Source organism: Somniosus microcephalus, chromosome 6 (assembly GCF_052327205.1).
Source record: "Somniosus microcephalus isolate GS21.2 chromosome 6, FLI_Smic_1.0, whole genome shotgun sequence".
Lineage (NCBI taxonomy): Eukaryota > Metazoa > Chordata > Chondrichthyes > Squaliformes > Somniosidae > Somniosus > Somniosus microcephalus.
This window is the reverse complement of record NC_140992.1, coordinates 5,233,439-5,257,559: the sequence shown is the minus strand read 5'-3', so window position 1 is coordinate 5,257,559 and position 24,121 is coordinate 5,233,439. Positions and strand designations below refer to the sequence as shown.

Here is a 24,121-nt window from a genome sequence, read left to right as displayed (position 1 = left end):
CGATTTCTATTTGGAAAGGAATATGGATCAAAGTCAAGCAAATTGATTTAAGATACAGATCAGGCATGATCAAATTGAAGGGTGGAACAGGCTCCAGAGACTGAATTGCCAGTTCCTGTTTCTACGTAGATCATTGCCCCCGGTACTGAAATGCCATCTCACGGTGCACTGATAGGGCCACCAAATCCTGATTTTGCAATGGTTAATTAAAATAGGCGAAAAATCAGAGAGTGGGGACCTGTTGGCACAGTTCTACACCGGGATTGGCCGGACTCAGGAGTAACCACTCATGGGTCAACTTCTACTTACCATGTTACTGGCCCGTACACTGCGCTTCTCCTCCAGAGACTGCAATAACTGGCACCACAGCTTGGGAGCGGCCGCTTTCCCGGGATTTCAGTAACAGTGATGGGTCACTCTGTCTTTTCTTTCAGGTGGAGACATCACCATTACAGACAAACCGGAGTTGCTGAAGCAAATAGAATGGAACATCTCTCTCAATGTGAATTCTTCCTGCAGACCTCGCGTCAAAATTCCTGCCCTCTCCTGGGGTTTGACCACACGCTCTTTCCTCCAGACTACAACTTCATTCTGGGTGGGGATCTCATGTACTGTATTATGATACAAACGTTCCTTTAATTCTAAAGACACTTCAACACCTCAGCAACGAAAAGACAATTATTTATTTTGCCTCCAAAATGTCGCTCAACAAAACTTCCACTTATCAGACACTGTCTCAGACTTTTGAATGTGTTCTTATTTACAGATATGAAGGCCAAGATGTCAACGTGTACAGAATGACGAAAAGCAATCTTATCGATGGAGATCACACCATGTGGTCTAATGAAAAGTCGGTTTTTCATTCATATGGATGTGTAACAGGTTCTAACGCTGAATATTGGATTCAAAAACTCACTTTGGCCAAATATTTATCATGGCTTGCATTTTTTCATTTCATTTGACTTTTCTCAAATTCTATCTAAAAGCTTTGGGTAGTAAATGGAAGCAAGAAGGCTAAGAGCGTTTAAAAAAACAAGCCTGAAGGCTTTCTGTCTTAATGCGAGGAGCATTCGTAATAAGGTGGATGAATTAGCTGCACAAATAGAGGTAAATGAATAGGATATGATTGGGATTACGGAAACATAGCGCTAGGGTGGCCAAGGCTGGGAACTCAACATCCAGGGGTATTCAATATTCAGGAAAGATAGGCAAAAAGGAAAAGGAGGCGGGGTAGCATTGCTGGTTAAAGAGGGGATTAACACAATTGTAGGGAAGGATATTAGCTCTGATGATGTGGAATCTGTAAGGGTAGAACTGAGAAATACCAAAGGTCAGAAAACGTTAGTGGGAGTGGTATGTAGACCTCCAAACAGTAATGTGGAGGTTGGGGATGGCATTAAAAGAGAAATTAGAGAAGTGTGCAATAAGGGCACAGCAGTTATCATGGGTGACTTTAATCTACATACAGATTGGGCTAACCAAATTAGTAACAATACTGTGGAGGAGGAATTCCTGGAGTGTATACGGGATGGCTTCCTGGACCAATATGTCGAGGAACCAACTAGAGATCAGGCCAACTTAGACTGGGTATTATGTAATGAGAGAGGATTAATTAGCAATCTTGTTGTATGAGGCCCCTTGGGTCGGAGCAATCATAATATGATAGAATTCTTCATTAAGATGGGGTGTGAAGTAGTTGACTCAGAAACTAGGGTCCTGAATTTAAATAAAGGAAACTATGATGGTATGAGGCGCGAGTTGGGTAGGATTGATTGGAGAATGTCACTCAAACGGTTGACGGTGGAGTGGCAATGGCAAACATTCAAAGACCGAATGGATGAACTACAGAAATTGTTCATCACAGTTTGGCATAAAAATAAAACAATAAAGGTGACTCTACCCTTGGCTAACACGGGAAATTAGGGATAGCATAAGATCCAAGGAGAGGACATATAAATTGGCCAGAAAAAGCAATAAACCTGAGGATTGGGAGCAGTTTAGGATTCAACAAAGGAGGACAAAGGGATTAATTAAGAGGGGGAAAATAGAGTATGAGAGTAAGCTTACAGGGAACATAAAAACTGACTGTAAAAGCTTTTATAGATATGTGAAGAGAAAAAGATTTGTGAAGGCAAGCACAGGCCCCTTGCAGTCAGATTCAGGGGAATTTATAATGGGTAACAAAGAAATGGCAGACCAATTAAATACATATTTTGGTTCTGTCTTCACAAAGGAGGACACAAAAAAACTCCCAGAGATGTCGGGGAACATAGGGTCTGATGAAAGGGAGGAACTGAAAGAAATTAGTATTTGTAGGGAAATGGTGTTGGGGAAATTGGCGAGATTGATGGCCGATAAATCCCCAGGGCCTGATAATCTACATCCTAGGGTACTTAAGGAAGTGGCCCTCGAAATGGTTGATGCATTGCTGGTCATCCTCCAACATTCGATAGACTCTGGAACAGCACCAATGGATTGGAGGGTAGCTAATGTTGCCGCACTGTTCAAAAAAGGTGGTAGGGAGAAGACTACGTCGATAGTGGGGAAAATGCTAGAGTCCATTATAAAAGATGCAATAGCAGAGCAATTGGAAAACAGTGACAGGATCGGACAAAGTCAATATGGATTTACAAAAGGTCAATTGTGCTTGACTAATCTACTGGAATTTTTTGAGGATGTAACTGATAAAATAGATAACGGAGAACCAGAGATGTGGTGTATTTGTACTTTCAAAAGGCTTTCGATAAGGTCCCACATAAGAGATTGGTGTGCTAAGTTAAGGCACATGGGATTGGGGGCAAGGTATTGGTTGGACAGGGAACTGGTGGGCAGACAGAAAGCAAAGAGTTTGAACAAAAAGGTCTTTTTCTGATTGGCAGGCAGTGACTAGTGGGGTACCGCAGGGATCGGTCCTAGTACCCCAGCCATTAACAATATATGTTAATGATCTAGACGAGGGAACTAGATGTAATATCTCCAAGCTTGCAGATGACACAAAGCTGGGTGGGCGTGTGTGCTGTGAGGAGGTTGCCGAGAAACTCCAGCATGATTCAGAAAGGTTGGGTGATTGGGCAGAAGCATGGCAGATGCAAAATAACGTGGATAAATACGAGGTTATCCACTTTGGTGTCAAAAACAGGAAGGCAGATTATTATTTGAATTGCAATAGATTGGGAGAAGGGGACGTGCAACCAGACCTGGGTGTCCTTGTGCACCAGTTGCTGAAGGTAAGCATGCAGGTGCAGCAGGTGGTTAAGAAGGCAAATGGTATGTTGGCCTTCGTAGTGAGAGGGTTTGAGTACAGGAACAAGGATGTCCTGCTGCAGTTGTACAGGACCTTGGTGCGACCACATCTTGAGTATTGTGTGCAGTTTTGGTCGCCTTATCTGAGGAAGGATGTTCTTGCCATGGAGGGAGTGCAGCGAAGATTCACCAGGCTGATACCTGAGATGGCAGCAATGATGTATGAGGAGAGATTGGGTCGATTGGGCTTATACTCGCTGGAGATTAGAAGAATGAGAGGGGTTCTCATTGAAACTAATAAAATTCTAACAGGACTAGACAGAATAGATGCAGGAAGGATGTTCCCGATGGTTGGGGAGTCCTGAACCAGGGGTCACAGTCTAAGGATAAGGGGTAAGCCATTTAGGACAGAGATGAGGAGGAATTTCTTCACCCAGAGAGTGGTGAACCTGTGGAATCCACTACCACAGAAGGCAGTAGAGGCGAATTCATTAAATATATTCAAGAAGGAGTTGGATATATTTCTTAAGGCTAAAGGGATCAAGGGTTATGCGGAGAAGGCAGGAACGGGGTACTGAATTTGGATGATCAGCCATGACCTCATTGAATGGCGGAGCAGGCTCGAGGGGCCGAATGGCCTACCCCTGCTCCAATAGTATTCGACTAAAAACAAGGGCATATAAGGTAGCCAAATCTAGTGGGAGGATAGAGGGTTGGGAAAACTTTAAAAGACAGCAAAAAATAACAAAAAGATTGATTAAGAAAGGGAAGATAGATTATGAAAGTAAATTAGCAAAAAATATAAAAAAAAGACTGTAAGAGTTTTTATAGTTATATAAAAAGTAAAAGGGTGGCTAAAGTAAATGTTGGTCCCTTAGAGGATGAGACCGGGAAATTAATGGTGGGAAATATGGAGATGGCAAAAACATTGAATGAATATTTTATATCAGTCTTTACAGTAGAAGACACTAAGAATATATCAACACTGGACAAACAGGGGGCTAAAGGGGGGAGGAGCTAAACACGATCAAAATCACTAAGTAAGTGGTACTCGGTAAAATAATGGGACTCAAGGCGGATAAATCACCTGGATCTGATGGCTTACATCCTAGGGTCTTGAGGGAAGTGGCGGTAGGGATTGTGGATGCATTGGTAATAATTTTCCAAAACTCCCTGGACTCAGCAAAGGTCCCGGCAGACTGGAAAACTGCTAATGTAACACCCTTATTTAAAAAGGGCAGTAGACAGAAGGCTGGAAACTATAGATCGGTTAGCCTAACATCTGTGGTAGGTAAAATTTTGGAGTCCATTATTAAGGAGACAGTAACAGGACATTTGGATAATCATAATTTAATAGGACAAAGTCAGCATGGTTTTATGAAGGGGAAGTCATGTTTGACAAATTTGCTGGAGTTGTTTGAGGAAGTAACATAGAGGGCGGATAAAGGGGAACCAGTGGACGTAGTGTATTTAGACTTCCAAAAGACATTTGACAAGGTGCCACACAAAAGATTATTGCTTAAGATAAAAAATCACGGGATTGGGGGTAATATTATGGCATGGATAGATGATTGGCTATCTAACAGAAGGCAGAGAGTTGGGATAAATGGTTCATTCTGAGACTGGCAATCAGTAACTAGTGGTGTTCCGCAGGGGTCAGTGCTGGGTCCCCAACTCTTTACAATCTATATTAACGATTTGGAGGAGGGGACCGAGTGTAACATATCAAAGTTTGCAGATGATACTAAGATGGGAGGGAAAGTAGTGAGTGAGGAGGACATAAAAAACCTGCAAGGGGACATAGACAGGCTAAGTAAGTGGGCAGAGATTTAGCAGATGGAATACAATACTGGAAAGTGTGAGGTTATGCACTTTGGCAGGAAAAATCGTAGAGCAAGTTATTATCTTAATGGCAAGAAACTGGAAAATACTGAAGTACAAAGGGATCTGGGGGCCCTGGTGCACTAAACTCAAAAGGTTAGTATGCAGGTGCAGCAAGTGATTAAGAAGGCCAATGGAATGTTGGCTTTCATTGCTAGGGGGATAGAATATAAAAATAGGGAGGTATTGCTTCAGTTGTACAAGGTATTGGTGAGACCGCACCTGGAATACTGCGTACAGTTTTGGTGTCCATACTTAAGAAAGGACATACTTGCTCTCGAGTCAGTACAAAGAAGGTTCACTCGGTTAATCCCGGGGATGAGGGGATGGACATATGAGGAGAGGTTGAGTAGATTGGGACTCTACTCATTGGAGTTCAGAAGAATGAGAGGCGATCTTATTGAAACATATAAGATTGTGAAGGGTTTGGATCGGGTGGATGCGGGGAAGATGTTCCCGATGATGGGTGAAACTAGATCTAGGGGGTATAGTCTTAGAATAAGGGGCTGCTCTTTCAAAACTGAGACGAGGAGGAACTACTTCACTCAGAGAGTGGTAGGTCCATGGAATATGCTGCCCCAAAAAACTGTAGAAGCTACATCATTACATAAATTTAAAACAGAAATAGACAGTTTCCTAGGAGTAAAGGGAATTAAGGATTACGGGGAGCGGGCAGGAATTTGGACATGAGTCTAGGTTCGGATCGGTCATGGCCATGTGGGTAGCAGAGTGGGCCCAGGGGCTGTGTAGCCTGATCCTGCTCCTATTTCGTGTGTCTAATTCTGTTAGATTCAGGAGATGGTTCTGTGATAGTGGATTGGCGGTTAGGATCAGATCAGCCATGATCGTATTGAATGGCGGAGCAGGCTCGAGGGGCCGATTGGCCTACTCCTGCTCCTATTTCTTATGTTCTTATGTTCTTATGTTCTTATCTTCTATTTTAAGAATTAGACTACACAGTTATTCGACACTTCAATCTAACACCATCGTTTCCTCTCACAACATCCACGCACGGATTATTGAACAGGGATTATTAGATATCCGATTAACTGTAGGAACCCTTGGTCATGTCTTCAGCTTTCATATTGGGGCACCAAACTCAACATTAGCACCCTTATGACAGCCAGCTTGGCTCAGAGTTTCTACTCTTGTCTCTGAGTCAGAAGGTCCTGTGCTGAAGTCCCAGTCTATGATTCGGGCTCATAAACTAGGCTCTCACTTTAGTACAGTGCACAGGGCGTGCTGCACTGTCAGAGGTGAGGACTGTTGGACAAGACGTTAAAAAGAGGTAATGTCTGCCTGGTTAAGTGTAGAAGATGCTCACTTGGTCCTGTTGGAGGAAAATCAACGAGTTCAGCCTTTCTTCTTCCCAGCATTTCTTCATCAACCAGCTTGACCAAAAACTGATGTCTGGTGATTTTTCTTATTGCTGTGTATGGGATCTTGCTATTCATATATTGATTGCTGGCTTTGCTAACAGAACAGTAGTGATTTCACTTAAAAAGTAATTAATGCGATTTGGGACGTTCTAAGATTGTGAAAGGTGCTGTGGAAATGCAAATTCTTTCTTATTTCTGTCATTGGCTCTGTCCTGAGGGCTCTAAATGGATTTTCATCCGTTCTCTCTTGTTGAAGGGAATGGGTGACCGCCAGGCAGAGCAGTAGGTGCAGGCAGGTAGTGCAGGGGTCCCCTGTGGACATCCCCCTCTCAAACAGTTATACCACATTGGATATTGTTGGGGAGGATGGCTTATCGGGGGAAGGCAGCAGCAACCAACTTCCTGGCACCATGGGTGGTTCTGCTGCACGGGACAGGAGGAAAAAGAGCGGGAGTGCTATATTTATAGGGGATTCTATTGTAAGCGGAATAGATAGGCGTTTCTGCGGCTGCAAATGAGACTCCAAGATGGTATGTTGCCTCCCTGGTGCAAGGGTCAAGGATGTCTCGGAGCGACTGCAGGGCATTCTGGAGGGGGAGGGTGAACAGCCAGTTGTCATGGTGCATATAGGTACCAACGATATAGGAAAAAACGGGATGAGGTCCTAAAAGCTGAATATAGGGAGCTAGGAGGTGAGTTAAAAAATAGGACCTCAAAGGTAGTAATCTCAGGATTGCTACCAATGCCACGTGCTAGTCAGAGTAGAAATAGAAGGATATTTCAGATGTATACGTTTAGAAGAATGGTGCAAGTGGGTGGGATTCAAATTCATGGGACATTGGAACCGGTTCTGGGGGAAGTGGGACCAGTACAAACTGGACGGCTTGCACCTGGGCAGGACCGGGACCAATGTCCTAGTGCTGTTTGGGGAGGGTTTAAAATAAAATGACAGGTGGTTGGGAACCTCTGCAGGGAGACAGAGGAAAGGGAAGCAAGAATAGAAGAAAAGACAAGAAGGAGAAAAGCAAAAGTGGAATTCAGAGAAATCAAGGGTGTAAATCAAACAAGATCACAGTGAACAATAATTCTAAAAGGTTTAATAGTGTTAAAAAAACTAGCCTGAAGGTTTCGTGTCTTAATGCAAGGAGCATTCATAATAAGGTGGATGAATTAGCAGCGCAAATAGATGTAAACGGATATGATATAATTGGGATTACGGAGATATGGCTCCAGGATGAACAAGGCTGGGAATTCAACATCCAGGGGTATACAATATTCAGGAAGGACAGGCAAATAGGAAATGGCGGTGGGGTAGCATTGCTGGTTAAAGAGGAGATTAACACAATAGTAAGGAAGGATATTAGCTTTGATGATGTGGAATCTGTATGGGTGGAGCTGAGAAATACCAAGGGGCAGAAAACGTTAGTGGGAGTTGTATACAGATCCCCAAACAGTAATGCAAAGTTTGGGGATAGCATTAAATGGGAAATTAGAGATGCGTGCAATAAGGGCACAGCAGTTATCATGGGTGACTTTAATCCACATATAGATTGATCTAACCAAATTAGCAACAATACTGTGGAAGAGGCATTCGTAGAGTGTATACAGGAGGGATTCCTGGACCAATATGTCAAGCAACCAACTAGAGATCAGGCCATCTTTGACTGGGTATTATGTAATGAGAAAGGATTAATTAGCAATCTTGTTGTGCGAGGCCCCTTGGGCCAGAGAGATCATCATATGATAGAATTCTTCATTAAGATGGAGAGTAAAGTAGTTGATTCAGGGACATTGGTACTGAATTTAAATAAAGGAAACTATGATGGTATGAGGCACGAGTTGGCTAGGATGAATTAGGGAATGTTACTTAAAGGGTTGACGGTGAATAAATAACCTCCCAGAGATGTTGGGGAACATAGGGTCTAATGCGAGGGAGGAACTGAATGAAATCAGTATTTGTAGGGAAATGGTGTTCGGGAAATTGATGGGATTGAAGGCCCATAAATGCCCAGGGCCTGATAATCTACATCCTAGGGTACTTAAGGAAGTGGCCCTAGAAATTGTAGATGCATTGCTGGTCATCTTCCAAAATTCTATAGACCCTGGAACAGTTCACATGGATTGGAGGGTAGCTAATGTTACCCCACGATTCAAAAAATCTGGTAGAGAGAAAACATGGAATTATAGACCGGTAAGCCTAACAGCGGTAGTGGGGAAAATGCTAGAGTCCATTGTAAAAGATGGAATAGCAAAGCACTTGGAAAACAGTGACAGGATCGGACAAAGTCAACATGGATTTACAAAAGGTAAATCGTGCTTGACTAATCTGCTGGAATTTTTGAGAATGTAACTGGTAGAAGAGTAAGGGAGAACCAGTGGATGTGGTGTATTTGGACTTTCAGAAGGCTTTCAATAAAGTCCCGCATAAGAGATTAGCGTGTAATGTTAAGGCACATGGGATTGGGGGCAAGGTACTGACTTGGATAGAGAACTGGTTGGCAGACAGGAAGCAAAGAGTTGGAATAAACGGGTCCTTTTCCGAGTAGCAGGCAGTGACCAGTGGGGTACTGCAGGGATAGGTCCTAGGACCCCAGCTATTCACAATATATATTAATGATCTAGACAAGGGAACTAGATGTAATATCTCCAGTTTGCAGACGACACAAAGCTGGGTGGGCGTGTGTGCTGTGAGGAGAATGCCGAGAAAATCCAGGATGATTTGGCCAGGTTGGGTGAGTCGGCAGATGCATGGCATATGCAGTATAATGTGGATAAATGTGAGGTTATCCACTTTGGCGGCAAAAACAGGAAAACAGATTATTATATGAACGGCAATAGATTGGGAAAAGGGGAAGTGCAACGAGACCTGGGTGTCCTTGTGCACCAGTCGCTGAAGGTATGCATGCAGGTGCAGGAGGTGCTTAAGAAGGCAAATGGTATGTTGGCGTTCATAACGAGAGGATTCGAGTACAGGGGCAAGGATGTCTTGCTGCAGTTGTACAGGGCCTTGGTGAGACCACACCTTGAGTATTGTGCGCAGTTTTGGTCACCCTATCTGAGGAAGGATTTTCTTGCCATGGAGGGAGGGCAGCGAATATTCACCAGACTGATACCTGGGATGGCAGGAATGACGTATGAGCAGAGATTGGGTCGATTGGGCTTATACTCACTGGACTTTAGAAGAATGCGAGGGGATCTCATTGAAACTTTTAAAATTCTAACAGGAATAGACAGACTGGATGTAAGAAGGATGTTCCTGATGGCGGGGGAGATCAAAACCAGGGATCACAGACTAAAGATAAGGGGTAAGCCATTTAGGACAGAGATGAGGAGGAATTTCTTCACCCAGAGAATGGTGCACCTGTGGAATTTTCTACCACAGAAGGCAGTTGAGGCCAATTCATTAAATATATTCAAGAAGGAGTTAGATATATTTATTAAGGCTAAAGGAGTCAAGGGATATGGGGAGAAGGCAGGGACAGGGTACTGAGTTTGGATGATCAGCCATGATCTCATTGAATGGCGGAGCAGGCTCGTGGGGCCGAATGGCCTACTCCTGCTCCTATCTTCTATGTTTCTATGTTCGTATGAATAGGCAATGGCAAACATTTAAAAAACGCATGGATGAACTATAGAATTTGTTCATCCCTGTTTGGCATAAAAATAAAACAAAAAAGGTGATTCAACTTTAGCTAACAAGGGAAATTAGGGATAGCATAAGATCTAAGGAGAGGACATATAAATTGGCCAGAAAAAGCAGCAAACCTGAGGATTGGTAGCAGTTTACGATTCAGCAAAGGAGGACAAAGGGATTAATTAAGAGGGGGGAAATAGATTTGAGAGTCAGCTTTCAGGGAACATTAGAACTGACTGTAAAAGCTTCTATAGATATGTGAAGAGAAAATAGATTGCTAAAGTCAAGCGTGGGTCCCTTGCATTCAGAATCAGGGGAATTTATATTGGGGAACAAAGACATGGCAGACCATTTAAATACATACGTTGGTTCTGTATTCACAAAGGAGGACACAAATAAACTCCCAGAGATGTCGGGATCATAGAAACATAGAAACATAGAAGATAGGAGCAGGAGTAGGCCATTAGGCCCTTCGAGCCTGCTCCGCCATTCAATGAGATCATGGCTGATCATCCAAATTCAGTACCCTGTCCCTGCCTTCTCCCCATATCCATTGATCCCATTAGCCTTAAGAAATATATCCAACTCCTTCTTGAATATATTTAATGAACTGGCCTCCACCGCCCTCTGTGGCAGAGAATTCCACAGGTTCACCACTCTCTGGGTGAAGAAATTCCTCCTCATTTCAGTCCTAAATGGCTTACCCCTTATCCTTAGATTATGACCCCTGGTTCTGGACTCCCCGGGATGGTTTCCTGGACCAATATGTCGAGGAACCAACCAGAGATCAGGCCATCTTAGACTGGGTATTATGCAATGAGAAAGGATTAATTAGCAATCTTGTTGTACGAGGTGCCTTGGGTCGGAGCGATCATAATATGATCGAATTCTTCATTAAGATGGAGAATGAAGTAGTTGACTCAGAGACAAGGGTCCTCAATTTAAATAAAGGAAACTACGATGGTCTGAGGAGCGAGTTGGGTAGAATTGATTGGGGAATGGCGCTCAAAGGGTTGATGGTGGATAGGCAATGGCAAACATTCAAAGACCGAATGGATGAGCTACAGAATTTGTTCATCGCAGTTTGGCATAAAAATAAAACAAAAAAGGTGATTCAACCGTGGCAAACTAGGGAAAATAGGGATAGCATAAGATCCAAGGAGAGGACATATAAATTGGCTAGAAAAAGCAATAATCCTGAGGATTGGGAGCAGTTTAGGAGTCAACAAAGGAGGACAAAGGGATTAATTAAGAAAGGGAACATAGAATATGAGAGTAAGCTTGCCTGGGAACATAAAAACTGACTGTAAAAGCTTTTATAGATATGTGAGGAGAAACAGATTGGTGAAGTCAAGCGTAGGTCCCTTACAGTCAGAATCAGGGGAATTTATAATGGGAAACAAGGAAATGGCTGACCAACTAAATACATACTTTGGTTCTGTCTTCACAAAGGAGTACACAAATAACCTCCCAGAGATGCCGGGGAACATAGGGTTTGATGAAAGAGAGGAACTGAAAGAAATCAGTATTTGTAGGAAAATGGTGTTAAGAAAATTGATGGGACTGAAGGCCGATAAATCCCCAGGGCCTGATGATCTAGATCCCAGGGTACTTAAGGAAGTGGCCCTAGATATAGTAGATGCATTACTGGTCATCTTCCAGAACACGATAGACTCTGGAACGGCACCCATGAATTGGAGGGTAGCTAATGTTACCCCACTATTCAAAAAAGGTGGTAGAGAAAAAGCGGGGAATTATAGACCGGTAAGCCTGACTTCGGTAGTGGGGGAAATGCTAGAGTCTATTATAAAAGATGTAATAGCAGAACACTTGGAAAGCAGTAACAGGATCGGACAAAGTCAACATGGATTTACAAAAGGTAAATCATACTTGAATAATCTACTGGAATTTTCTGAGGATGTAACTGGTAAAATAGATAAGGGAGAACCAGTGGATGTGGTGTATTTGGACTTTCAGAAGGCTTTTGATAAGGTCCCACATAAGAGATTAGCGTGCAAAATTGAGCCACATCGGACTGGGGCAAGGTATTGACTTGGATAGAGAACTGGTTGGCGGAGAGAAAGCAAAGAGTTGGAATAAACGGGTCATTTTCCGAGTGGCAGGCAGTGACTAGTGGGGTACCGCAAGGATCGGTCCTAGGACCCCAGCTGTTCACAAAATATATTAATGAACTGGACGAGGGAATTGGATGTAATATCTCCAAATTTGCAGACGACACAAAGCTGGGTGGGAGGTTAAGCTGCGAGGAGGATGTCGGGAAACTCCAGTACGATTTGGACAGGTTGCGTGATTGGGCAGAAACATGGCCAATGCACTATAATGTGGATAAATGTGAGGTTATCCACTTTGGTGGCAAAAACAGGAAGGCAGATTATTATTTGAATGGCAATAGATTGGGAGAAGGGGAAGTGCAAAGAGACCTGGGTGTCCTTGTGCACCAGTCGCTGAAGGTAAGCATGCAGGTGCAGCAGGTGGTTAAGAAGGCAAATGGTATGTTGGCCTTTGTAGCAAGAGAGTTCGAGCACAGGAACAAGGATGTCTTGCTACAGTTGTACAGGGCCTTGTTGAGACCGCACCTTGAGTATTGTGTGCAGTTTTGGTCACCTTACCTGAGGAAGGAGGTTCTTGCCATGGAGGGAGTGCAGCGAACATTCACCAGGCTGATACCTGGGATGGCAGGAATGACGTATGAGGAGAGATTGTGTCGATTGGGCTTATACTCACTGGAGTTTAGAAGATTGAGAGGGGATCTCATCGAAACCTATAAAATTCTGTCAGGTCTGGACAGACTAGATGCAGGAAGGATGTTTCTAATGGCCGTGGAGTCCAGAACCAGGGATCATAGTCTAAGGATAAGGGGTAAGCCATTTGGGACTGAAATGAGGAGGAATTTCTTCACCTAGGGAGTGGTGAACCTATGGAATTCTCTGCCACAGAGGGCGGTGGAGGCCAGTTCATTAAATATATTCAAGAAAGAGTTGGATATATTTCTTGAGGCTAAAGGGATCAAGGGATATGGGGAAAAGGCAGGGACAGGGTACTGAATTTGGATGATCAGCCATGATCACATTGAATGGCAGAGCAGGCTCGAAGGGCCGAATGGCCACCTCCTGCTCCTATCTTCTACGTTTCTACGTTTCTATGTTTCTATCAGAAACATTCTTCCTGCATCTAGTCTGTCCAGGCCTCACAGAATTTTATAGGTTTTGGTGAGATCCCCTCTCAATCTTCTAAACTCCAGTGAGCATAAGCCAAATCGACCCAATCTCTCCTCATACGTCATTCCTGCCATCCCAGGTATCAGCCTGGTGAATATTCGCTGCACTCCCTCCATGGCAAGAACGTCCTTCCTCAGGTAAGGCGACCAAAAATGCACACAATACTCAAGGTGTGGTCTCACCAAGGCCCTGTACAGCTGTAGCAAGACATCCTTGTCCCTGTACTCGAAACTCCTTGCTACGAAGGCCAACATACCATTTGCCTTCTTAACCGCCTGCTGCACCTGCATGCTTACCTTCAGCGACTGGTGCACAAGAACACCCAGGTCTCTTTGCACTTCCCCTTCTCCCTATCTATTGCCATTCAAATAATAAACTGTCTTCCTGTTTTTGCCACCAAAGTGGATAACCTCACATTTATCCACATTATAGTGCATTTGCCATGTTTCTGCCCAATCACTGCAAATTTGGAGATATTACATCCAATTCCCTCGTCCAGATCATTAATATATATTGTGAACAGCTGAGGTCCTAGGACCGATCCTTGCGGTAACCCACTAGTCACTGCCTGCCACTCGGAAAACGACCCGTTTATTCCAACTCTTTGCTTTCTGTCCGCCAACCAGTTCTCTATCCAAGTAAATACCTTGCCCGCAATCCCATGTGCCTTAATTTTGCACGCTAATCTCTTATGTGGGACATTATCCAAAGCATTCTGAAAGTCCAAATACAGCACATCCACTGGTTCTCCCTTATCTATTTTACCAGTTACATCCTCAAAAAATTCCAGTAGATTAGTCAAACATGATTTACCTTTTCTAAATCCATGTTGACTTTGTCCGATCCTGTCACTGCTTTCCAAGTGCTCTGCTATTTCATCTTTTATAATGAGCTCTAGCATTTTCCCCACTACCGATGTCAGGCTTACCGGTCTATAATTCCCCGCTTTTTCTCTACCACCTTTTTTGAATAGTGGGGTAACATTAGCTACCCTCCAATCCATGGGTACCGTTCCAGAGTCTACCAAGTTCTGGAAGATGACCAGCTATGCATCTACTATTTCTAGCGCCACTGCCTTAAGTACCCTGGGATATAGATTATCAGGCCCTGGGGATTTATCGGCCTTCAGTCCCATCAATTTTCCGAACACCATTTCCCTACAAATACTGATTTCTTTCAGTTCCACCCTTTCATCAGAACCTATGTTCCCCGGCATATCTGGGAGGTTATTTGTGTCCTCCTTTGTGAAGACAGAACCAAAATATGTATTTAGTTGGTCAGCCATTTCTTTGTTCCCCATTATAAATTCCCCTGATTCTGACTGCAAGGGACCTACGCTTGACTTCACCAATCTTTTTCTCTTCACATATCTATAAAAGCTTTTACAGTCAGTTTTTATGTTCCCAGGCAAGCTTACTCTCATATTCTATTTTCCCTTTCTTAATTAACCCCTTTGTCCTCCTTTGTTGAATCCTAAACTGCTCCCAATCCTCAGGATTATTGCATTTTCTGGCCAATTTATATGTCCTCTCTAATGAGAGGGAGGAACTGAATGAAATCAGTATTTGCAGGGAAATTGTGTTAAGGGAAATTGATGGGATTGAAGGCAGATAAATCCCCAGGGCCGGATAATCTCCATTCTAGGGTACTTAAGGAAGTCGCCCTAGCAATAGTAGATGCATTGCTGGTCATCTTTCAAAATTGTATAGATTCTGGAACAGTTCCCCTGGATTGAAGGGTAGCTAATGTAACCCCACTATTTAAAAAGGTGGTAGAGAAAAAACAGGGAATTGTGGACAGGTAAGCCTAACATCTGTAGTGGGGGAAATGCTAGCGCTCATTATAAAAGATGTAATAGCAGAGCACTTGGAAAACAGTGACAGGATCGGACAAAGTCAACATGGATTTACAAAAGGTAAATCATGCTTGACTAATCTACTGGAACTTTTTCAGGATGTAACTCGTAGAATAGATAAGGGAGAACCAGTGGGTGTGGTGTATTTGGACTTTCAGAAGGCTTTCAATAAGGTCCCACTTAAGAGACTAGCGTGCAAATTTAAAGCACATGGGATTGGTGGTAAGGTACTGACTTGGACAGAATACTGGTTGGCAGACAGGAAGCAAAGAGTTGGAATAAACGGGTCTTTTTCCGAGTGGAAGGCAGTGACTAGTGGGGTACCGCAGGGATCGGTGCTAGGACCCCAGTTATTCACAACATATATTAATGATCTAGACGAGGGAACTAGATGTAATCGCTTCAAGTTTGCAGATGACACAAAGCTGGGTGGGGGTGGGTGCTGTGTGGAGGATGCAGAGAAACTCCAGTACAATTTGGACAGGTTGGGCGATTGGGCAGATGCATGGTAGATGCAGTATAATGTGGATAAATGCGAGGTTATCCACTTTGGTGGCAAAAACAGGAAGGCAGATTATTATCTGAACAGCAATAGATTGGGAAAAGGGGAAGTGCAACGAGACCTGGGTGTCCTTGTGCACCAGTCGCTGAAGGTAAGCATGCAGGTGCAGCAGACGGTTAAGAAGGCAAATGGCATGTTGGCCTTCATAGCGAGCGGATTCGAGTACAGGAGCAAGGATGTCTTGCTGCAGTTGTACAGGGCCTTGGTGAGACCACACCTTGAGTATTGTGTGCAGTTTTGGTCGCCTTATCTGACGGAGGATGTTCTTGCCATGGAGGGAATGCAGCGAAGATTCACCAGGCTGATTCTTGGGATGGCAGGAATGACGTATGATGAGAGATTGGGTCGATTAGGCTTATATTAGCTGGAGTTTAGAGGAATGAGAGGGGATCTCATTGAAACTTATAAAATTCTGACAGGACTAGACAGACTAGATGCAGGAAGACTGTTCCCGATGGCTGGGGAGTCCAGAACCAGGGGTCACAGTCTAAGGATAAGGGGTAAGCCATTTAGGACTGAGCTGAGGAAGAATTTCTTCACCCAGAGCGTGGTGAACCTGTGGAATTCTCTGCCACAGAAGACAGTTGTGGCCAATTCATTAAATATATTCAAAAAGGAGTTAGATATATTTCTTAAGGCCAAAGGGATCAAGGGATATGGCGAGAAGGCAGGGACAGGCTACTGAATTTGGATGATCAGCCATGATCGCATTGAATGGTGGAGCAGGCTCGAGGGCCGAATGGCCTACTCCTGCTCCTATCTTCTATGTATCAATCACACTAAATCTAATTAAACTCGATTATACAGGGACAAATTGCCTCAAGCATTGATCATCATCTCACATCACACCTGCTGAACCAGGGAAGCTGAAACCTCTTTGATTTATTCAGATGGGACGTTGATAACTGTCAAATATTGCTGCTCTCCTGCAGTGCAGGTTTACTCGCGAGTATATAAATAGTCTTTCAGGCAAAGGCTTGCATTATTTTCACCAGTGCTCTCGAGAAAGTGGTTTGACTTTTATAATGCAGCCTCTGTCTATCTGGAGCCTCCTGTTCGTCTTCTCAATCAGGAAGTTGAGTTCAGCAATTCAACCTACATGCAAACTGCGGGAAAAGTTCAATGCCGGAGTTTCTCAAGGTGGAGATATTGCCCTGGGTGGTTTATTTCCAATGCATTTCAGAACAGCTCCAGATTATAAGACGTTCCGCTCGAAACCTCAACCAGTTCGCTGCCTTCAGTAAGTAACATTATCAGTCCGTTTGAACACACCGCAGTCTGGATAGGAATGCTTCTCTGAATATGATAAAAGCTTCATTTTGCAAATAAATCCCAATAATTGAATCAGATTAGACATCATATTTAAAGTTCCACAGTTCCATGTCGACGTATTATGGTGGTTTGTGGGGGCATTGGAGTGCGTGGAATGTGGGTTGAGTGGGTGAACAGATCTGCCATCAGGCAGATGATTTTCGGTATCAAAATGAAAACACTGCATGCCAGAATTGCGCCGGCTGTAATGGTAAGACAAACCGATACATGAAAATGAATTCCACATTACAATTGGTTAAAAAAATAACATCCGAAATATTAAAAAGATCATCGGAGCTGATCTCCTGGATGTTGGGTCACGATGGAAGGTCTAACTCGAATCGTTTGCTTCCCTGTTTTCTGTCTCTTAATTCCTGTCTAAGCTGATGTTTTCTTCTTACATTGCCTGTGTCTCCTTTGGGATGTTGGGAAGCTTTGTACGCCTGGCCCTACCCATTATTGTTTCCATCGCTCCTAGTCCTTTTGTTTGTGTGTTACATTCTCTTTCCTTTTTCTCTCTTTGCTTACTTCTGTCCTTTTTCACTCTGTTTTATTATGAATTTGGCCTGCCCGGGGAAATATCTAGTTAGAAGAAATCAAAAAGCACGACACAGCGATCTGTATTTAAGTAAAAATTCGCCTTAGGGCGGTAGCGCAAAAGGGCGGTGTGGAATCAGCCGCCCGTTAAAAAACACACGCGATATTCCGTTCCATTTGCTGAATAGAACTGAATATCATGCAGAGCCTATAACACAGGCGGCTGATGCAATACGTCCGTTTTGCGCTACCGCCCATGAAGTATTTTATAAATCTCACTGTTGAAATTAAGATAATTGAACCCGAATAAATCAGGATTTGTTTTACCTTGCTTGCTGTGTAAACACTTTGGAATTGAAATGTGTTAATTCACAGACAAGAACAGAACATTGGAATATATTTTAATTAGGAACAGAAATCCGATTTACTGAATCGGTAAACGAATATAAACTTTTATAGTAAAACGTGGTTGAATATGTGTCAAAATACTTTAACTTTTGTTGCAACATCGTTTTAAACTGCAACGTCAGCGTCCTGCAAATGACGCCGGTAACAATGTTGTATCCTGATAGTGTGCTTTCACAATCAATATGTCGATATATATTTAATAGGTTGAAGCAAAGAGGTCTTCGTTGGATTCAAACGATGATCTTCGCAGTAGAAGAAATAAACAGGAATCCAGAGTTGCTTCCCAATGTAACTCTGGGCTATAAGATCTTTGACAGCTGCCATACACGTTCAGAAACGCTTAAAGGGGCCCTCAAATTAATGAACGAGGAGGATGGGACTGAATCCAGCTACAGGTGCACGGCACTTCCATCAGTGCCCATCATTGTGGGAGACGTTGGATCTTCACAGTCCATTGCCGCTTCACGTTTATTGGCGCCTTTCGATATTGGCCTGGTAGGTTTCGTTAATTTACTTCATGGTCCTTATAAACGTAACAAGTGCATTATTCAAATAAAAGCATAACCAAGGATTACTTTTAAACGTTTTAGGAACGAAATGTACGGATCGTTGGATTTGGTTTGTGCTGTATTACAGGTAGCATTATTCGGCAACATTTTAACTGAAATCATTCATCTAAACGAAACTGAACTGGTTCATTGAACACAATCAAAAATATGTACCAACCTGCCAGAGAAGAAATAACAGAATCATATCATCGCGAGTAACGTATCACAAGAGATTGCTCAGTTGAATAGGGAACTTTTAAACATTTCAGATTGACTGGATTTCTCTGTAGCTTCCACACCGTCATTTGGTTGGTGTGAGAAACTGTTCGATTTCGAGGTAATTCCCCCTTTGGGCAATTGTGTAAAACGGGCGATATCAGATCAAGTCGGACCTAGGTTTAGAAAGCCATTCTGACTGTCCTGACAACCTCATGTTTCTCCAAGTGTTTGGTATTTGATCCCATTCATAGAGTCCAATATTTTGTGAGTAACTTCATGAACAATAATTTGTCTGTAATTTCCTGGCTTATCTTTCTGTTATTTCATTATAAAAAGAGAGATCACCTATCCCTTTCCTACAGAAATTTCAAACATTGTAGTCAATGGCATTATTATTACTTTCTGAGCAAGACTCGGAATCCCCGGTTATTAATCATGGGATCCCGATGGTGTGGGAAATGTGGTTCTGTGATATAACTAAGATGTTTTAATTTCCAGGTTAGCTACTCTTCGTCTTGTACCTGTCTGAGTGATAAGCGCGAGTTCCCAACCTTCTTCAGGACAGTTCCCAGTGACGCCGTTCAAATCAAAGCGTTGGTCAGACTGGTGCAGCGCTTTCAATGGAATTGGGTTGGGATTGTAGCTCAAGACAGTGAATATGGCCGATTTGGGATATTGTCGTTTATTGAAGAACTTTCTAAGTTTGAAACATGCATCGCTTTTATTGAGTTTCTTTCTCCTGAACGTGCGAGGCCTAAGTTGCTTCAGGTTATAGAGACCATTACAAAGTCCTCGGCTAAAGTAATCATCATATTTTCCGTTGAGCGCGATGCAATGTCTCTGGCAAAGGAACTCAGGCTACAGAACATTACTAACATCCAGCTGATAGCGAGTGAAGCCTGGGTCACATCAGTCCGATTGTGGACTGTGAAAACTCGGGAAATATTGTCTGGAACAATCGGGTTTGGAATCAGGAGAGCGGAAATTCAAGGACTGAGAGAGTTTCTGGTTAAACTCCACCCTTCCACAAAGCCGGACAATCCGTTTGTAGAAGAACTCTGGCGGGACGTTTTCGGCTGTAGCGTCAAAATCTCAAATCAGAGCCTGGGAGAAAAGTCATCACTGTCTCCATACAAACCGTGCACAGGTTCAGAGAGCTTGGAGACCATTGAGACCACATACACCGATGTGTCACAGTTAAGAATTACCTACAATGTGTACAAAGCGGTATACGCTGTAGCTCACGCTATTCATAATTTAAAGTCGTGTGAAAATGGGACCGGCCCATTTATCAACAGAACATGTGGCCAGAAGTCAAACATTCTACCCTGGCAGGTGAGAAAAGTTCCGGTCATTCCCAAGGAGCAAAATTCAGTTTCTATTTCTAAACAAAAAAAGTATTTGAATATTCCTTCGAAGGTAGCTGAACATTCAGCAGAGGTGTCTAATAACGATATTAAGTTTTTTAAATTCGTGTTAAAATAATTAATCAGAAATGTTGCAGACTATCGGAAAATTTAAGAGTTGTTTCACATCTGATTATTTTATCCCGTTTAAAGCTTTTACACTACCTGAGCGAGGTACGTTTCACCAACCAGTTTGGGGAGGAAATAAGCTTTGATAAGAACGGAGATCCTGTCGCTTCCTATGACCTGATAAATTGGCAGGAGCGCGGTGATGGGTCGGTTCAGTTTGTCAAAGTTGGTTATTACGATGCAGCGTTGCCTGCCGGAAAGAAACTCGTCTTAGATGAAAGTGGAATGGTTTGGCATGGACCTGAAAACAGGGTAAGGAACATTTCTAATGATGACACAATCAGATATTTTCAATTATTACCTTTTAACATTTTTTCCCAAATATATGCCTGTCTAATATATTTAGGACATAGTACTCCATATTAACACACCTCGCCGACTAGCCTAAGCATCCAACCCCACTACCACTAGCGTACCGTGGCTACAGGCCGGTCTACAAGATGAACAGCAGCAACTCGCCAAGGCTTCTTCGGCAGCATCACCAAAACCCGCGGCCTCCGCCACCTAGAAGGCAGCAGGTGCATGGGAACACCATCACCTCCAAGTTCCGCTCGAAGTCACACCCCATCCTAATCTGAACATATATCACCATCCCTTCATCGTCTCTGGGTCAAAGTGCTGCAACTCCCTCCCTAACAGCACTGTGGGAGTACCTTCACCACACGGACTGCAGCGGTTCAAGAAGAAGGCCACAGCACCTTCACAAGGACTCTTAGGAATGGGCAAAAAATTCATCCCTAGAAATAATTTAAAAATTAATTTAATTATGTATTTTCTCTTGCTGCACAACAATCTATTTTTCTTGACAGCAGCAAATGAGGATTTTTCATTTCTTTATCCTTTATAAAATTTTAATTACACGAATCCAATAAGAAGCGGGTGAAAAGTGAAGATATATCTTATTGATTAAATCGGGCGAAAATATATTGATAAAGAAAGTTCGAGAATTGATTTGTCTATTGAATTTACTAGTTATTCAATTCAATATTTTGCCGAACGTTTCCATACGGAAAATCAGATCCCCTACCTCTTCGTGATGTTCGGTCAACTCCAGCCGTTTCATCAGAAGTATGCAGCCCGACACCCGATTCATAATAATCACTATTTAGAAAATGTATCTGCAAAGCAAAGAAAAAGCTCTGGCCGCAAAAAACTTAATTAATCCATGCAATAAATCTGAAATGTTGTGTTTTTAATTTAGGCCGAGGTTCAGAGCAGAATGTTCTCTCTCCACAGGTACCAGTATCAGTATGCAGTGACACTTGCCCTGTGGGTACAAGAAAAGGCGCTCGAAAAGGGCAGCCAATCTGCTGCTTTGATTGCTTACCATGTTCCGACGGACAGATCAGCAATCAAACAGGTATATCACATTGATCAAATTAACATACCTTATAGGGTAAGAATCAACAAATACTCCCGGCTAACAATCATAATTCTTGCGAAAGATTGGCCGGGATTTTGCGGTCAGCGACGAAGTGAAGGTGGTCGCCACTGACCTCGAAGAAAGTTGCCCACAAACCTTTGGCTCTGTGTCCTCGATTTCAACTTTACCCACGTGACTTTCCATCTGCCGTCATCCATAGTGCGTCTGTAACGTCGAACAACAGTGATATTATCAAGCAGGCTAAGCAGTCAATCACCTTGATAAATTCTCACAGACAGCAAACCAGGAAGTAAAAAGCTGGTTTTATCATTCCCTTTTTAATAATTTCACGGAAAGCGAAATACGGATTGCAAAATACACATGGGATTACGGTAGAAGATAAAATATCATAAATCAAACTTAAGAAATGAAAATTATTTGTATTTTTTTTAAATTATGAAGACGTTATCATGGAATGGAGGAAGTGAGACTCCACAATATAAAATTAATTCTTCAGGGCCAGAGAGCTTGTTAGCAGTAATGATGACCTAGTACGCAGTTAAAAACTCAGTCACACCTCTTTCAACAAGCTTTAATTTTTTTAAGAGTGTGTACAGTGAGAATATTGCGTATAATGTTGAAGTTCCAGTCAATTCAGTGCCTTCTATTTGTTGCCATCGGCGCGCCCTGTGCAGCAGTAGGGAATTACTGACCGCAACTATTGGATTTCCGCGTATGACTGAGCATGTGCGAACGCCAGAAGTTGCTGTCAGTTTTACAGTGCAATGACGGCGAACGCTGACAGTTTCGTCATCATTACAACGGTATTTTCCGGGCCATTCTAAACTACAACTGACTGTACCTCTTCCACAGATTCTACCGAATGCATCAAATGCCTTATAGATTATTGGTCCAATGACAGAAGAGATCAGTGCATTCTCAAAGAAATTGAGTTCCTCTCCTTTCAAGACAGCATGGGAATAACCCTCACGGCGATTTCACTGTTTGGAGCTTGTACCACAGGAGCTGTTGCAGCTGTTTTCTTATATTTTATAAACACTCCCATTGTAAGGGCCAACAATTCGGAACTAAGTTTCCTTCTACTATTCTCATTAATACTGTGCTTTCTGTGCTCCATTGCATTCATTGGACAGCCATCGCCATGGTCATGTATGGTCCGTCACACTGTGTTTGGAGTTAGCTTTGTTCTGTGCATTTCCTGTATTCTTAGTAAAACTCTGGTAGTCCTGATGGCATTTAAAGCAACGCTGCCGGCCAGTAATGTGATGAAATGGTTTGGGCCCACACAACAGAGATCAATTGTCTTTCTCTGTACAGTGATCCAAATTATAATATGTGTGGTCTGGTTGGTGACGTCACCCCCACTCCCAGCTAAAAACACCACGTATCAAAGCGCAAAGATTATCCTTGAGTGTGATGTGGGTTCCACAGTTGCTTTCTGCTGTGTGTTAGGTTATATCGGGCTCTTAGCTTGTATGTGTTTAATTTTAGCTTTCTTGGCCCGAGCGTTACCGGACAAGTTCAATGAAGCTAAATTTATAACTTTCAGCATGCTCATCTTTTTTGCTGTTTGGGTAACTTTTATCCCCGCTTATGTGAGCACTCCCGGAAAATACACGGTCGCTGTGGAAATATTTGCCATTTTAGCATCGAGCTTTGGGCTGCTGAGCTGTATCTTTGCTCCAAAATGTTACATTATCTTGTTGAAACCTGAAGAGAACACGAGGAAGCAGCTGATGGGCAGAGCAGAAAGCTTATAGAATCAGAATTATACAGCACAGAGGGAGTTCATTCGGCCCGTCGCCCCTGTGCCGGATGAAACAGTTATTGTGATTTTAAAAATTCTTAAACATTGTTTGAAATTATAAGAAATGTTGGGATATTGTGAAGAATTTTCTTAGCTTTGCCCGTCACAGAATCATCTGTTGTTGTTCCAGTCGCTTGCAGCAGCAACAATATCATTGAAATTGCGTGTAAGCTGGGCTGAAGGGCAACACAGCAAAGCCTGGACACTAATTTTAAAGTTGAAGGATTTGTCTCAGCAAAGTTTTTGTTGATTTAAATGTTGTACTTATTTATTAATAAATTATAAAAGATGTATTTAGCTTTTGTTCTTTCAATGAGCACATCGTCTGAAAGTAGTGTCCATATTAACTGGCGCAACAATTACAAATGTCAAAGTGATCACTACTTTTCTAATCAGACATTTCACTGGAAGAAAGTGAAACGATACAATGACCGCATCCAAAGCTTAAACCCGCCTGCATTAGGTTGCTGTTCCCAAAGCTGGAAACCTTCCACATAAAGGCATAACAAAGTCTAGGTTGACAAAAAGACCGTTCAGTCCATTCTTTCAGGAAATCGTGCGCTTATTACCTTATTGAGA

At 42.8% G+C, this 24,121-nt stretch overlaps 1 protein-coding gene across 1 annotated transcript; it reads left to right on the top strand.

Annotated features, from left to right (window-relative positions):
* Positions 1-698: 698 nt before the first annotated feature.
* Positions 699-23,796, top strand: LOC147115387 (extracellular calcium-sensing receptor-like). The gene is made up of 6 exons (XM_085989566.1): positions 699-850; positions 18,253-18,544; positions 19,315-20,151; positions 20,376-20,603; positions 21,588-21,711; positions 22,588-23,796. The coding sequence occupies exons 1-6, from the start codon at positions 699-701 to the stop codon at positions 23,493-23,495; spliced, it is 2,541 nt and encodes an 846-aa protein (XP_085845692.1). The 3' UTR covers positions 23,496-23,796.
* The last annotated feature ends 325 nt before the right edge of the window (positions 23,797-24,121 follow it).